Raw genomic sequence first — 15,471 nt, forward strand, 5'->3', positions numbered from 1 at the left:
GCTTTCATTATCAGCCAACCGTCGTGCCCCGGTCTGGCTAAACAGTCATATTATGTTGTATGATTGTTTGTAACTTATTATTTAAATAAGCCAAAAATACCTACAACAGCGTAGGACTACCCGTTGTGAAAGGGTTTTCACAACATTAAAATATTGCAGACCTTATTTTATGGCGAAGTTCTGAAAAATCTTATGTGGAGATTCTTACTTGTTTTATTATGTGCACCTATCAACAATAAAATACCGAAAGAACAAATCACTTAAAATAGTGCATAGATCTAAAATGGTTTACTTTCAAACAAGTTTCTTAAAATATACCCCAAAAAATATTATAATGAAAAAACGGTTCGTAAATTATTATATACTTATCAATATTATCTATGACAAAATTAGGCAAATATTTTATTATAATTTTTTAATAATTTTCTAGTCAAGAGAGTCTTCCATTTATTCGTCATACTGGGGTGTGTTCAGACATGATAATCCGTTACGGTTGTAGCACATGGCAGAGCAGGTAAATCCAGATTTCTGCAGCCACAGTAATTTCCACATCCAGACTTGCAGGAACAGTACACCATAGAAAGAAGGTTATCAGGAGCAAATTATTGAATTATTATTATACGAAATACAAACAAACGAAATATATAATTATTATACGAACTGCCGGCCTCTGTGTTTCCTCCCTCCTACAACATGGGACTATTCAAGACCCATATTCACTCCTTCCTCTCCACAAAAAGACCCTCCACACAGCATCCCCAAAGATGACATAGGCCCTGAGGGAAATTATTTTCTTCAGGGCCTCCTGTGTGGAGTAAATATAAAAAAAAAAAAAAAAAAAAAATTCAAAAATTTCTTCTTTCCACCATTTTCATTTACATTTTCATACCCCCATCCCCAGTTTATAGGATTTAGTTTGTTTCCTAACCAAAACTGTACTTGCAAATAAACTCTCAACAAATGTTGATGACACGATTCTGAAGTTGGTGGTAGTTTTGCCAAGTCAAATTTAGTTTTAAAAGCTGATTTTGTCGTTAGTCTGGTAAACTTATAGTATCGAGCTTCGTTTCAATTGGAGTAGCTACTAAGACCATACATGGCGAGAGCGAATTTTTCTCTATTTTGCAACAAGTTCTCTTCAATTGCATCTTTTTCCAGAAATGCCTCAGCTGCGTGTTTTGCTTCGGGATTGATTTTCATCATGTCAACAACTTTTATCTTTCCTAACCCATATAAAGATAGGGTCGTATCACAGCCCGTAATGGCATGGGTAAATAGCATGTGTTTTCGAATATCTTTATGTAACATTATAGGTTTCTCTATGATGTATAAAGTTCTTGAAGGGGGCTTTCCACCAACATCTTTACAGAAAAAATAGATTTTCCTTCAGGAGCAAGACTTACAAGTAATACCAAAAGATCACTATCCGTGCCAAGAACAATCACTTTTGAGAAGATGTTGAGTTGTTTGATGCCGGTTAGTACAATGTCAATATCGGCATCACTTGCGGCCGTGACTGTTTACAAACCAGATTCACTAAATTCATGACACAGTGCTTCAATCATTATTTTTGTTGTTTTTCTTATTAAAAGAAAGCTTCCATCTTAGTCAAACAACGTGTAGTGCAGTTTAATTCAATATCGCACGATGAGTTGTTAGCCGACTTTCGTCTTTGCTCTTCATATTTTACAGTTGGTTCTTCAGGGTATCCATCGAAAACGACAATAGAATGTTTGCCAAATTTAGTATGGACGAAACGTGAGTATGATTTAATAATGTCTCCGTAAGTAGTTTAAGTTTGCCAAACAACAGAGTGTAGGAGGTATCCTCCATCGATTACTATTGCAGCATTTTCCAAATCAACTTTGTCATGAATATTTTCGATAAATACTTTCGCCATACATGATTTTGTTCCTTTACGAAGGGAGACTTCATCAAAAATAGAAGGGGTCTTGAAGCCAATTCATTTCCTAAGTGGGTCTAAAGCTTGCCAGGACTATCACTAATGCACAGTATTCTGTTAAATAGTTGCTGGGGGTTTACTGCAGCTTGTCTCGTCCTAACAGTTGCGGATTTGAATCTTGCTGGGTAGTCACCATGTCTTTCCTTTTCAGTCGTATATCTCCAAAATTACATCCTTTCATTTTTTGCATAGCTGCCAGGCCCACCTCATAAGCGTTATCACAATTGACATTATTATCCGAAATAAACCCTGAAGATAAAGACACCAGCTCCCCCAAGAGCTTGGTGAACGGGCTGTGCTGTCTTAGCCATGATATATATTTTCCTATATCTAGCTAATCCCTTTTCTTCCGCGATTTGCGCAGCTCAACATGCTATTCAGTAAAATGAAATTCTATACCAATGAATTCTTCAATGCTCTCTTGCACTTTCACGCAGTAAGTGGTTCCAAGTTTCCACTTTGAAAAAAAAGCGCTGTCAGTCATTCCGCGCCCAAGTGTCAAACCTCCTAATGACTTCATTGGTCGCATGAGAAACTGCTCGATGATCATGTCCGTCCACGTACCGGACCAATGTCTGTCGCTTCTTCTTAATGTAAAGTACCCATTTTCAGTGAATAGTTTATATTCTTCTTTAGTTATTCTTGATTCGAGTTGCAACATACTTTGAACGTACATATGTGCTGATTTTGCGTATGGTAAATGTCCTGCCGGGTGGAAAAATGGAAGCATATCAACAATAGTATTTAGGTGCATTTTCCGATTCTCGGACTTCTCTGCAAATATAAATCTAAGCATGAGGTGGATACAATGTAGAAGGTAAAGCCACAACTTGGCAGTCCTACTCGATGATTCCTTAATCCTGTCTTCACTTGCTTCACTATATGAAATCGTCTCTTTTAGATTGTCATCATTATTAACCTCCTCCATATCTTTTTTTCCACGTAACACGTAAAATCTTGATACATATTTTCTATTTGTCTTAATTTCCCTCAATAATCAATATCTCGGTATTCTTCTCTGATTACGTGGACAAGAGACGCTGCTGTTAAACTGTAGGCTCTGTTTGCCCGAGAATATTCATGTCCCTGGAGCATCTGGGTTACTGTTGAGGACGCGTAAACTGATTCCCATAAATTTCCCACATACTTTTATTTAAATAATAAGTTACAAACAATCATACAACATAATATGACTGTTTAGCAAGACCGGGGCACGGCGGTTGGTGGATAATGAAAGTGCTTCATTGGGCAGGGGAAAATATTTATATTCCCCCCCTCCCCTCCGAACTAAAACTGGTAAATAACAATAAAACTCTTCAACGTTAGATGAATTTGTTATAAAAAAAGCAAACACATGAATTAATCATTACTTTCCTAAGGTTTTTGTAATTTCTCGCTGCGCCGCGAACCGCTGCGCTTTCGAGCCGCCGCGCGCCGTGCTTCTTATTAACAGCCTACGTGCCTTATTATAAATTAAAACCCATCATTATATACATCATTTTATAGTTAGAAATATTGTCTACAAGTTTTTTTGATTTATTTTTTTTCGTTAACAGGCTCAGAAAAAAGTTATGTGCAAATATATTCTGAAATACTATTTTAAAAACTGTTATTTTTCCTTTACTAATAAATTGTAGAGATTGTATAGCTTTTCTTGCAAAAATGAAAGAATACAATTTTTTAGAATAACTAAGAAGAAATTAAACAAAAAATAAATAATCTGATTTTATAAAACCATTAAGGAGATATTAGCTTATTCCGAAAGGCTTTGAAAAATATATTCAAGGGGGAGTGGGGAAGGAAGCACAAGGGGGAAAGTCGGGGACTTTTGTAAAAATACATGTCTAAAGGTCTCCTAACATCTGTGAAAAATTCAGCTTCCGGGGAATTAGTTCCGACATTGGGTCTTTTTTTCCCTTCATTGACTGGGCTAATAGGCACAATCAGTGAATCATCGATGATTTCGATTCATTGTCATGGACCAATCGATTCTGGCAAAACTCATCACACAGTCGGAGACATAAATATACCACTCTCGGTAGACTTTTCGTTTTGAAACGTCATCAAAAAAGAAATCGATTCTGTCAAAATCTTTTGAAACCACAGCCGTCACGTCATTGGTCAGAATATCGATATAAAATCAGTTACGATTCGTCGATATCAAATCGATTTCCCAATTCGAGATATGTCAAAAATATCTCGGACTCGCATTGCTTGACAAATGAGATATTCTTCCCGCGGGTGCATTGTGTTACATTCTACCTAATATGATTTGATATGCATTTGGTATTGCGCAATTATTTTTTGTAATTGTGTAATATTGGTAATGTTTAGTATTACATATAAGCTGTTTAATTATGATATTATCTAGCAAACGAAGAAGCTACAAGTATGTGAAAAATTCAATAATTTTTAGGTTGGGATTTAAAAATGACATTCTGACTTATAATCAAAACCGGCCGTTGTATAAATTTTATATTTGGTTTTCGTTTAATGTCCAGGTTGTATGTCCGTGGGGATGAAATATTGTATTATTTCTTCTATCGAAGAATGACTTCACGGAAGTATAAGCATTCAAATTCGTATTAAAAAAAATAGACATAAAGAGGAAACAAGAAACATATTATTGCCAAATATTTCAATCATGTAAATGTTTCGATCCTGCCCATCACTACTAAACGGTACACGTCAATGAAAATCAGCAATATGATCAGTCATTATCTATGGCCATATTCCTGCCGCTGCCACAAAAAACCACAAGCTAGAAAAGTTGAAGAAAGTGTCAAAAATGTCAGCTGGGAAAGTGGTTAATCTATCTTCAGCTTTTGCTGAATTGAATCGATATGGACAGAATGGGGATCATGAAAGGGCATTAAAAACAGTAAATAAAAGTAAGTTTTTCAATGAGTTAAAACAATATGTTTTGAGTAAAGTCGTAAAATGGACCACTAATTATTTTGGACAAATAATATTTTGGTCATTCGCTAGTTTTTAATAACTGGAGGAAAACACAGATAACCACATATTGGTTCCACTTATATTAAATGTATCAAAACAAAATTCGATTTGCAAAACACTGCCACTATACTATTTTTATTACTTTGAGTTAACTAGGTTAGGTTAAGATTGTACTACCAGTTATCTGGGAGTGAAATTCTGTATATCTTTACATTCTTAATTTATAATAAAGTTACAATTGATTCATGGAAATCCTTATTTCGGAAAAAATTCGGTTTATGGGAGTCACTCGAATAACCGAAATTGAACTTGATTTAGACTAATTTAGGGCTGGGGGATCCGAATCTGTAAGAATTAGGTGGGGGTCGGCACTATTAACTGAGTTATAGGGTTTTGAAATTTCGTACGCGATATATAGGAACCATGTTTTATTTATCAATTATGACATAAGAAAATCAAATTAGTGACTATTTATTAGTCTCACATTTCAGAAGTGCCAACCAAAAAATAAAAAGTGTTGCCATATAATAATAATATCAATGCATGGAAAATTCAGAAAATTAAATATCATTTGCCAGATTTGTAGTTTATTATTTAAAATCTTGTAAATATTAAATTTATATATATATAACCTAACCTAACTGTGATTTTCTATAACAAAAAAATGACCCTTTAATAACGCCCACTCGTGTCCCCTTTATTATTTATTTATTATTGGATAATTTGTATAGCGCCGCTTTTGTGAGATATCACCTCAGGGGCGCCTCCCAGTTTTCAAGTAGTTTGTGGGCTACGCTAGGTTTGTATAGACTGGTTTGTGATTTGATTCTAATACCTTTTTTCCATGTTATTTCCTGTTACAAAAAATTGCCCCTTTAATAACGCCTGCTCGCGTCCCCTTTAGAGTTACATCCCAGTTTTCAAATAGTTTGTGGGCTACGCTAGGTTTGTATAGACTGGTTTGTGATTTAATTCTAATACCTTTTTCCCATGTTCTTCTGCCTACTCTAACCCAAACTAAAAACCTAACCTATTTTGTAAAAAAATATTATTATAATATGGCAACACTTTTTATTTTTTGGTTGGCACTTCTGAAATGTGAGACTAATAAATCGTCACTAATTTGATTTTCTTATGTTATAATTGATAAATAAACCATGGTTTCTATGTATCGCGTACGAAATTTCAAAACCCTATAACTCAGTTAATAGTGCCGACCCCCACCTAATTCTTACAGATTCGGATTCCCCAGCCCTAAATTAGTCTAAATCAAGTTCAATTTCGGTTATTCGAGTGACTCCCATAAACCGAATTTTACCCCTTATTTCAATTAAGATTACAGTGGTAATTAAAAACACTAATTTGATCTATTTTTACAGTTCTTCAGCTGTCACCGGTTGATGTGAAAGCCCTTCACTGCAAAATAGTTTGTTTGATTCAGCTTTCCAAGTTCAAAGAGGCTCTGGGTTTATTCAGCAACTCACAATATGTCGAGGTATTATCCAGCCTCCATTTTGAAAAGGCCTATATTCAATACCGAATGAATTTTCCTGCTGACGCCCTTAAGACTGTTGATTCTGCTCCTGAATTGACTACACCACTGAAGGAGCTAAGGTAAATAATATAATATCCTACATGATAGCCTATTAATTAATGGAAAATCTTATTACCTTTCTCACAACTGCCCGTCGTCAGTGATGTCCAGCCCATGAAGACTGAAAAGCTGTGCCTACCCTAATAAAGATAATTGAAGTTGAAGAACTAGACACAACCTACCTTTGGGAAAAAAGCAATTCACAATGATTTCTGGAGTAACATTGTTTTTGCCCAGCAATCTTAAAACTTATGGTTTCTTTTGCACACAATCTATTAGAAATTACTCTGATATCATTGCAGTAATGTTTTAATAATTATTTTAGGGCTCAGATTCTGTACAGACTAGAAAAGTACTCAGAGTGTTTCACTCTGTACCGTGATGTGGTCAAGAACTCAAACGATGATTATGAGGAGGAGAGGCAAACTAACATGGCAGCTGCTTACGCTTACATCTCTGAAAAGGAATCGGTGAGTTTAATAATTAATCTGTTATGTGCATCAAAGGATCAATACCACTAGAGAATGACTTTCTGTTGAGCACCGAAAACAATGTTGGAGATAATCATTCCTTCTGGAATTCCAGTATTTATTGCATTCGATGAAGAGGTGCAATGGCCAGCTATTGTTTGAATAGACTAGAGTCTTCCTCGACAGTTGGTAATCCACACGCACAAGGATGTGGGAAGTTCGTTAGATATCAATTTGCTAATAAACCTTGTGTGCTATGACTGGTCAAAGGCCTTCGGAATGTCAAGAGCCACAGGGAACACATATGTTTTCTATAATGATACTTTGTGGGTTTCAATCTTTGCTATAAAACAGTTGTCTTTAGGAAATTGCGGATAGCAGCTATAAAAATGGGAATGAAATTTAGTAAATTTGTTGCAGGGATCTGCCCCCTGGACTGACAGTGATCTCGGGAGGTACGAGATGTTGTACAATGCGGCTTGCTCTGAGGCTTTGAACGGTAAGGCTGCTGATGCTGCTTCTCTGCTGCATCGTGCCGACACAGCTGCCATCCAAGTCGTCACTGATGATGGTGGGGGTCAGGAGGAATTGATGGAAGAAACTGCTATCATCAAGTTAGTATTTCAGTAAAATAAGTTGTTCAAATATTTGATTAAATTTACTCAATAATCTCGTTCTCAGTGACCTAAGACCACAGCAGGTGTCACCTGTAGATACTAATGGCGTGCATTATGCCAATTTTAACTACATACTTGTGTTATGTTTTATTGCCTTTAATATTATTTTATTTGTTTTCAGGGTTCAGCTCGCCTATTGTTTACAGCTTCAAGGCAAAGATAAAGAGGCAGCTTTGCTTTATCACTCTGTTCTGAAGAACAAACCCTCCGATCCAGCGCTGGTAGCCATTTCTAGCAACAATCTTGTTGTCATCAATAAGTAAGTATAATATGTATTCAAAAAATTAAGTTTATGATGTATACCCATTTTATTTCATCTTCAAAAAATAATTTCTTTACCAAACAATCCACTATCCAGAATACATACTTGGCAAAACTTTATGATTTAATTTAAAATATTAAATAGTATGATTAAATTACAAATGTTTTGTAATTTGTGAATGTTTCTTTTTTATAGGGAACTTAATGTGTTTGATTCCCGTAAGAGAATGAAGGCAGCCACACAGGAAGGCCTGGAACATAAACTTACCAAGAGGCAGAGACGCTGGATTCTGTTCAATCAGGCTTTGCTTTCTGTTTATTCCGGTCAGGTATGATTACTTCTCACTTTTCCCACATTACAATATCTCAGCAACTTGTATTTTTTATTGATACATTAGAAGTACTTTTTTATAAAATGTAATGTGAGCCTCACTGGGTGCTTTACCCGTACTGAGGCCCCCATTTAAAAAAAATTGTGACAAATTATGTGTATAAATAAGGGCTGTATTGAAATTATGTTAAATTAAACAAATTTAAATGAAATATTAAGAAAAGTTGTCTACTGTGTATGTATATTTTTTATTATTTTTAGATATTTTTTTTTTGCAATTTAGCCTTTTTTGATCTTTAATCCATATATTAATTTTGTTTGTGAAATGTTTTTTATTTCCCTCATTTTTTGTGGCGAATATCAGATTATTGAATGCTTTTATTGCCTGGTATTTGTGGTGTCTGTCCAAAGCTTGTGTTTATCGACGGAGTTTTTTGTTTTGTATGTTCGCACATCTGACTGGTCTATTAATTTTAGTTTGTGGATGTTGAAATTTAGTTTTTTTGTTCAAAAATGTCCTTTAGAAGTGTTTTTATGTATATTTGACATATGTCTAGTGCGTCATATAGTATTTGTTGGTTCTAGTGTTGTTTGTAATAATAATCTTTTGTTTTCAGGATGAACTCTGTAAGCAACTGTGCGCTAGACTTGTGAAGGAGTTCAACATGGAGAAGGAGGCCATATTAATAGAGGCGGCTTCCCTTTCAAGAGCCAAGTCACCTCAAGCTGTCAATGTTCTACTCAAACACTCGGAACTAAAGTTGGCGGCCGTACACCTCTTGCTGTCTCAGGTTTTGATCTTTTACCATCTACATAATATGTATCTATTTACATTCATTATAATAAATAGTAGGCATGAGATTTTATGATCCGTAGGTAGGAGTGTTTCAAGGGCCCCACTCCTCGACAGGAGACTTTGGGAATGCGTCTCAGAGAGCAAATGTTGAATTTCTGTTAAACCCCCAAAATTTAATATCTGTAAATATTTATGTATTGTGTGTTCCAGGGTGACAACAAAGCAGCCATTAAAATACTGGAAAGCAAAGAGTTAAGATTTAAGGCCGGAGTGATCAGTGCTTTAGTGTTGTTGTACAATGCTGAAAATAACAGAGATGCTGTGACCAAACTGTTTGAGGAAGCCATGGTCCATCTCAAGGGCAATAAGGTAAGTTCCCAACCTGGATTAAACAAACCATAAATCGACTTTGAGGGCTGAATCAGCATACTATGCATTAATTCCTTTAACTTTATCCAAAATCTGTTTAACCATTCGAGTGACTGCTACCCAAATTTTGGTAGGTGATCTTTATGAATTATAATTAATAAAATATGGGATAAACAGTGAAATCTTTGGTGGATTCTTTGGCTTTAAATGTTTAGCTAGAAATAATATGTTTTGCCATTGAATTTTATTTATTTATTTCAAATTAATATGTATTATAACATTCTTAATTCAATTACCCAGTTAGAGAAATATTCTGGGGTCTAACTGGGAAGCTAGTCTATTTACTTATTCTTATAAATAATAAAGTTACAATATAATTGCTTAAAAATGGTAGGTATATCTAGTTTTAGTATCTAAAATATTATAAATATTAGACAACAAATGAATCAGTGAAAATACATACAAAATGGAATAAAATAAAATACCATTGATATTTTATTGATTTCTTTGCATTTTATGGTGATGACACATTACTCTATACGCATCAAAGCGTGGTCTGTATCACCATATCGCTCGCCAAACAATCCCATACAGTCCTGTCACACCTGACAGATGATGTGTTATTAGTGTGGGCGTGGCGATGATGATATGCCGTGATCTGCTAGCCATTCGATTTTTGAAAATGATGCGACCCTCAGGGGGTCAGATCAATTTAGGGAGCGTTGTGATCACGCGGCTGTCAGCTGTCAAAGTGACAGATCCCGTACAAAGAAATGATATTCCGCGGCAGCCCCTAAATTGATCTGATCCCCTTTCCTGCTGTAGGGAGAGGAAGATTATAGCAAAGTGTGACACCCCAACATATAATCTCTATTGGCCACGCCCAAATAAGCGTTGATGCATATAGCATAATGTGTCATTAGCCTTTTTGAGAAATATCTTTGAAGTTATTAACATGCAAACAGTTCGGAGTGTACGGAGAATATTTGACCCAAATGTGAATGGTAGAAGAATTTTGGGACACCCGAGAAAGACATGGCACGATCAAGTGAACCAGATAGTCGGGCCATGTCAAGAGTCGGAATAACAGAAAATTATTTATGAGACGATGTATGAATGTGGATGAAGTAAAGAGTCTGTGCCAAGACCGAGCTGTTTGGTAGTCCGTCCACACTGCCTACCCCTGCTGTGATCCGGCGTAGTGGTTATTTAGTTAGTTAACATATAAATAGAACATTCTGATTAGCCGATATCTCCACTCCAATAATATTATAAGATTTCGGTAAAAAATGCATAAGTTCCCCTTATTAATTCTATTAGCTATTAAAAATACTTTTTAATTTATTGTTTTTATTTGTTATATTTTCAGCAAGGTTTGGATGTGGAAGAGGCTTGGCGTTCCCGCCACGGGGGCAAAGGGGGCCCCACCAGTGGGCGTGCCCTCGCCCGTCTGCTGGTGGCAGACCCTCAGGGGGCCATGCATCTGGCGGAGAAGCTGCCTCCCATCAAACCCTCTGAGGTAAATGACAAAAACAATCTTGACCACTAAATTGTATGTTACTTAAATATTACGTAGATGTTGCAATAATGATTATAAATATTGTATACATGTTGTCGGTTCAAAAGTAAGTAAAATTTTATCTAATATACCTGTTTTGAATGTTTTTAGGGCATAATTGATGTTGATGCTCTTGAAAACTCCAACTGGATGATGGGTGCTAAGGTGGTGAAGAAATCAACACAGAACAGATTAGAACAATCTCCTGGGTAAGACTAATTTATGAAATGATAATACAGAGTATCAATATTAATTAAAATCTGCTCCAAATCAATGCATTTTGTTTAGAAAGGTTATCTTTTCAAGTGAAAAATAATGTATAGATTTTTAATGTGATTATTTTACATTTCAGCACTCCTGGAACTGATATGTCTAAAAAGAAGTTAGCGAACCGCAAACGAAAAACTCGCCTTCCTGCCAACGTCGACTTATCTGTCGCCCCCGATCCAGAAAGGTTAAGCAATTCACTTATTGTTGTTTGTTTATCTACAGATTTGTCACAAAATATGTACCTACTAATAACCTTATCTACGTATACATGTTGACCATCCTTGTAAGCGGATGTTGCACATGTGATCCATGAAGTTTTACCAACACTTACATCAGGTCAAATCAAGCCGCTTCTAGATTGTGTTGAAAAGAACAATGGCTGAAATTATACATTGATTATAATTTAGTCTCAGACAAAACTGGGTAAAGATAGAGAGATCGAGCTACCAGCGAGACACACGGACACCTGGGGAGGCCTTCATCCTCCTGCATTGGAGAATGGGGGGGGAGTATGTAATACACTTCCCCAAATGAGGGTTTTGTGCAAAATCTAAGATAATTTTCCATCACATACTCTATAATTTAGGTTATCCAAGAAAAACTATTCGGTAATCTGCATTAAAGTTTAATGAAGTGAAGGATGCTAGGAAAAGCGATGGAATCATATCATGATTTTAATTTTTTTATTATTATTAAATTTAAATAATAAATTTTGTGTTTTTTCCTCAACTACCATCTAGGCTCATCCCCGTATTATTATTATTATTATTATGTAATGAGCAGGCAGCATTCTGCTGATCCGCTCATATCTGATTTCACAACAAGTTTGACAGTATTATGGTAGTTGAACATGATTTAAATTATAATGCTTGATAATAGTGGTTTTAGTTGATTCTGGCATAACCGTAGGTATATATTAAATTGATATTGTTTCGTTACAGATGGTTGCCGAGGTACGAGCGGGCGGTGTTCCGCAAGAGAAGGCAGAGAGGTCCCCGCACCGAAGTCATGAAGGGAAGCCAAGGAATGACCACCAGCGCCACAGATCAATAGTAATATATTCTTTCATTTTATGTTTTCCCGGGAGTAGTTGACCCAAAAGGTTGATCCTTGTTCAATCAATCCCTGCTTTAACCACGTTCTTGATGTACATAAAATATCACCCCTAAGCGGCACTCTTTTTGACAATAATAACTCATTTTTTTAAACCGCTATAACTCCTATTTCTTGGCAGATTTATGAATTGCTTATCTTAAAAGTATTTCTTATTGGTTATTTATGTTGAAACATAACAGGCTATAATATTATAAGCAGTGAGGCATAACAAAAAATCATGTCTCACCAAAGCGCTGCTCGCACACTACCATATTGCTACTCCATCATAGTCTTCAAACTGTTTTATGTAAACAAATAATAATATTTTAACTGATAAATGCCAGATGTCAGTAAGATAAAGGTTCAAATGATTTTTTCGGTCACTTAATTGCTAAATTCGTCCCGTATTTACGTAGTAAACAGCCTCTAAAGTCGAATGCATAAAAATATATGCGCGCAGTGATGGAGGCACGTTTTATTCGTTGAAACATACAATATAGTATATATTTACTATAATCATTATAAAACTAATATTATATTGGTTATACAATGCACCACTTACTCCAGCTTTTCATAAATTTTCTTTAATAACCAATACACAATAAATTATGATAACTCTTATAATTTTTTTTTCAAATAATCATTTTTCTATTCTAACTGTTGTTCCTTATTATTTGCAGTGACATGACCAAGCAGACGACCATTCCTGGTAAAAGCCCCCGAGTGGTTGAGAAACAAACTCCCCCCTCTGAACCTTCGTGGCAGAAAAATAAACAAGCACAAAAAAAGAAACGCAAGGGAGGAAAGTGGTAGTTTTTTTTAAAGAAATTTTTTTTATTCATCAAAGAATAGTGTTATCACTTTTTATAAAATGCAGTTAAATGAGTATTGAATATATTGATTTATGTATAAATATTGTTTACCTACTATATTCTGGCATCATTATTATATTATGTTCATAAATGGTGCATATTATATATATTTCTGTCAACATTATACTATGTTCATAAATAATGTATATAATGTATATTTCTGGCAACATTATATTATGTTCATAAATAATGCATATAATGTATATTTCTGGCAACATTATATTATGTTCATAAATAATGCATATAATGTATATTATATTTTAGTATATTTCTGTCTACATTATATTATGTGCATAAATGATGCATATAATATAAATATATTTCTGGGAATGAACTTAATAAAAATATTACAAAACAAGTTGTCAGTTTCTTTTCCATTTTTTTTTCGAAACAGGATATTACTATATTTTTATTTATCTGTGATATCTGCGTATGCGTTTTTAGTGGAACCGACTAGTATAAAATAGTAAGGTATGGTGGTTTTGCAGAAATTCACTTGTGACAAACTCATCAAATGGCCATTCAGCCAGACACTGGGCCACTGGGCCCAAGTGTAATCTATTATTAAACTCACAGCCAGTAGAGCAACAATGAAGAAGAGGATTCTATTTCTGTATATGTGAGTGTCTGTGGTGGGCGGCGTGGATTTGATTTTTATACAGAATATACAATTTTATTCTGAGATTGATGAAATTTTGCACACATTCGAAACAAGAGGAAGGTCACTATCTACTTGAGATTTCGAAAAACCACCCCCTTTCCCATGCAGAATTTAGAAAATTCTCAATGAAATTTTGGACACTTCACATTCTAAACAAGAGAAAACTTTCTACATCTGATTTCAAAAAACTCTCCGTAAAGCCCGGGCAATGCCGGGGACTTCAGCCAGTACATTTTAAAGAAAAGCGTCTGGCGACGTGGCTATGTTTTTGACAAATTTATAGTTTTATTCCGAGATTGATAAAATTTGCACTTGATCTTCAAAACAAGAGGTAGGTGACTGGACATGAGATTTCGAAAAACCACCCGCATCCCTGATACTTCCTGATGAAACTTTGCAAACTTGATATTCAAAATAAGAGGAGAATTACTATCTAAATGCGATTCCGAAAAACTGTGTTTAAAACCTGAGCAACGCCCAGGACTTAGCTAGTCTAAAAAATTATTTACCACTGACTTATTTATTCCAAACAATAATGATAACTTATTTGTGGAGTTGATAGTAGTGATGAGCATGTAGATATCTTCAAAACATTATAATAATCAAAGGTTACTTAAAAATAATTTGCTCAGGCGGGTTACGATTTTGCTTCCTCAGAATTTTTTTTTTTTTCTTAAGGCGATGCACTACGACGTGTAATATTTTAAATTGTGCCGCTATCAATAACAACCCTTACGTAGATGGCGATAAGGTTTAAATTCCCGCTTAACACCATCCGGCTGTTTTGATGTATGCAAGAAAAAAACATGGCCAAAAAGTGCATTTTATTTTATTTTGTGGATGTTCAGGCATAAATATTAAATTTTTTTCCGATCATTTTATAAATAACTTAATTTGCCACATTATACAATAAAATCATAACCGAAAATGGGTTCGTAAGTAGGAGATTTTGAACTTTAGCAGTTTTTATATGTTTTATCAGTTTCAAAGGCCAAGATGTATTCTACTCGCAGTATTTAATTAAAGCATCTGAAACATTTCTAGGCGACCAAATTTTCAAACCAAAACACATGATTTTGCATTACTACGTATGGTATCGCCTTAAAATAATAACCCACAAAGTACGAACACACGAAGCAAATCCAAATGTACTAACCTACCCCGGTTAAAGAATCAAGGCATAGCTACAGCTCGACATTTAAGTGTAGAAAACAAATGATGGCGCTGCAATCGTTTTCTAGGTTTTAAATGGCAACACCAAGATGGCTCATAGGACAATGAATGTATGTTAAAAAAAAAACACTTCAGCCAAAATGCATATTTCATAACGTATTTGTATTTTCAAAAATTTTGCACAAAAAACTGTAATTTAAATGGAAGTAAAATAAAACAAAACAAGTCTTAAGTGGGCGTTTATTTCGCTATAAAAACGTAGGTACAAAAGGTATTTAAAAATCTGAGTCTATTAATTCAACACCTGACATGTAATTATTATCTTCGTCCTCATGCGATTCTTCTTCTTCCGTATCTTCATCTTCATCTAAACGTATTATCAGTTCATCGATATCATCATACAGAGTACTGCCTCGTGCATAA

The 15,471-nt window shown here is 35.0% G+C and overlaps 1 protein-coding gene across 1 annotated transcript; it reads left to right on the top strand.

The window, feature by feature from the left end:
- Positions 1-4,682: 4,682 nt before the first annotated feature.
- Positions 4,683-13,478, top strand: Srp72 (signal recognition particle 72). Its single transcript, XM_089638535.1, has 13 exons — positions 4,683-4,854; positions 6,301-6,535; positions 6,841-6,985; positions 7,406-7,599; positions 7,784-7,921; positions 8,120-8,252; positions 8,872-9,045; positions 9,261-9,419; positions 10,789-10,938; positions 11,089-11,186; positions 11,330-11,431; positions 12,189-12,299; positions 13,023-13,478. Exons 1-13 carry the CDS (start codon positions 4,752-4,754, stop codon positions 13,153-13,155), a joined length of 1,875 nt encoding a protein of 624 aa, XP_089494661.1. The 5' UTR covers positions 4,683-4,751; the 3' UTR covers positions 13,156-13,478.
- Positions 13,479-15,471: the final 1,993 nt, after the last annotated feature.

Source organism: Hesperophylax consimilis, chromosome 1 (genome assembly GCF_061612785.1).
Source record: "Hesperophylax consimilis isolate HC1 chromosome 1, BYU_Hcon_1.0, whole genome shotgun sequence".
NCBI classification, from domain to species: Eukaryota; Metazoa; Arthropoda; class Insecta; order Trichoptera; family Limnephilidae; genus Hesperophylax; species Hesperophylax consimilis.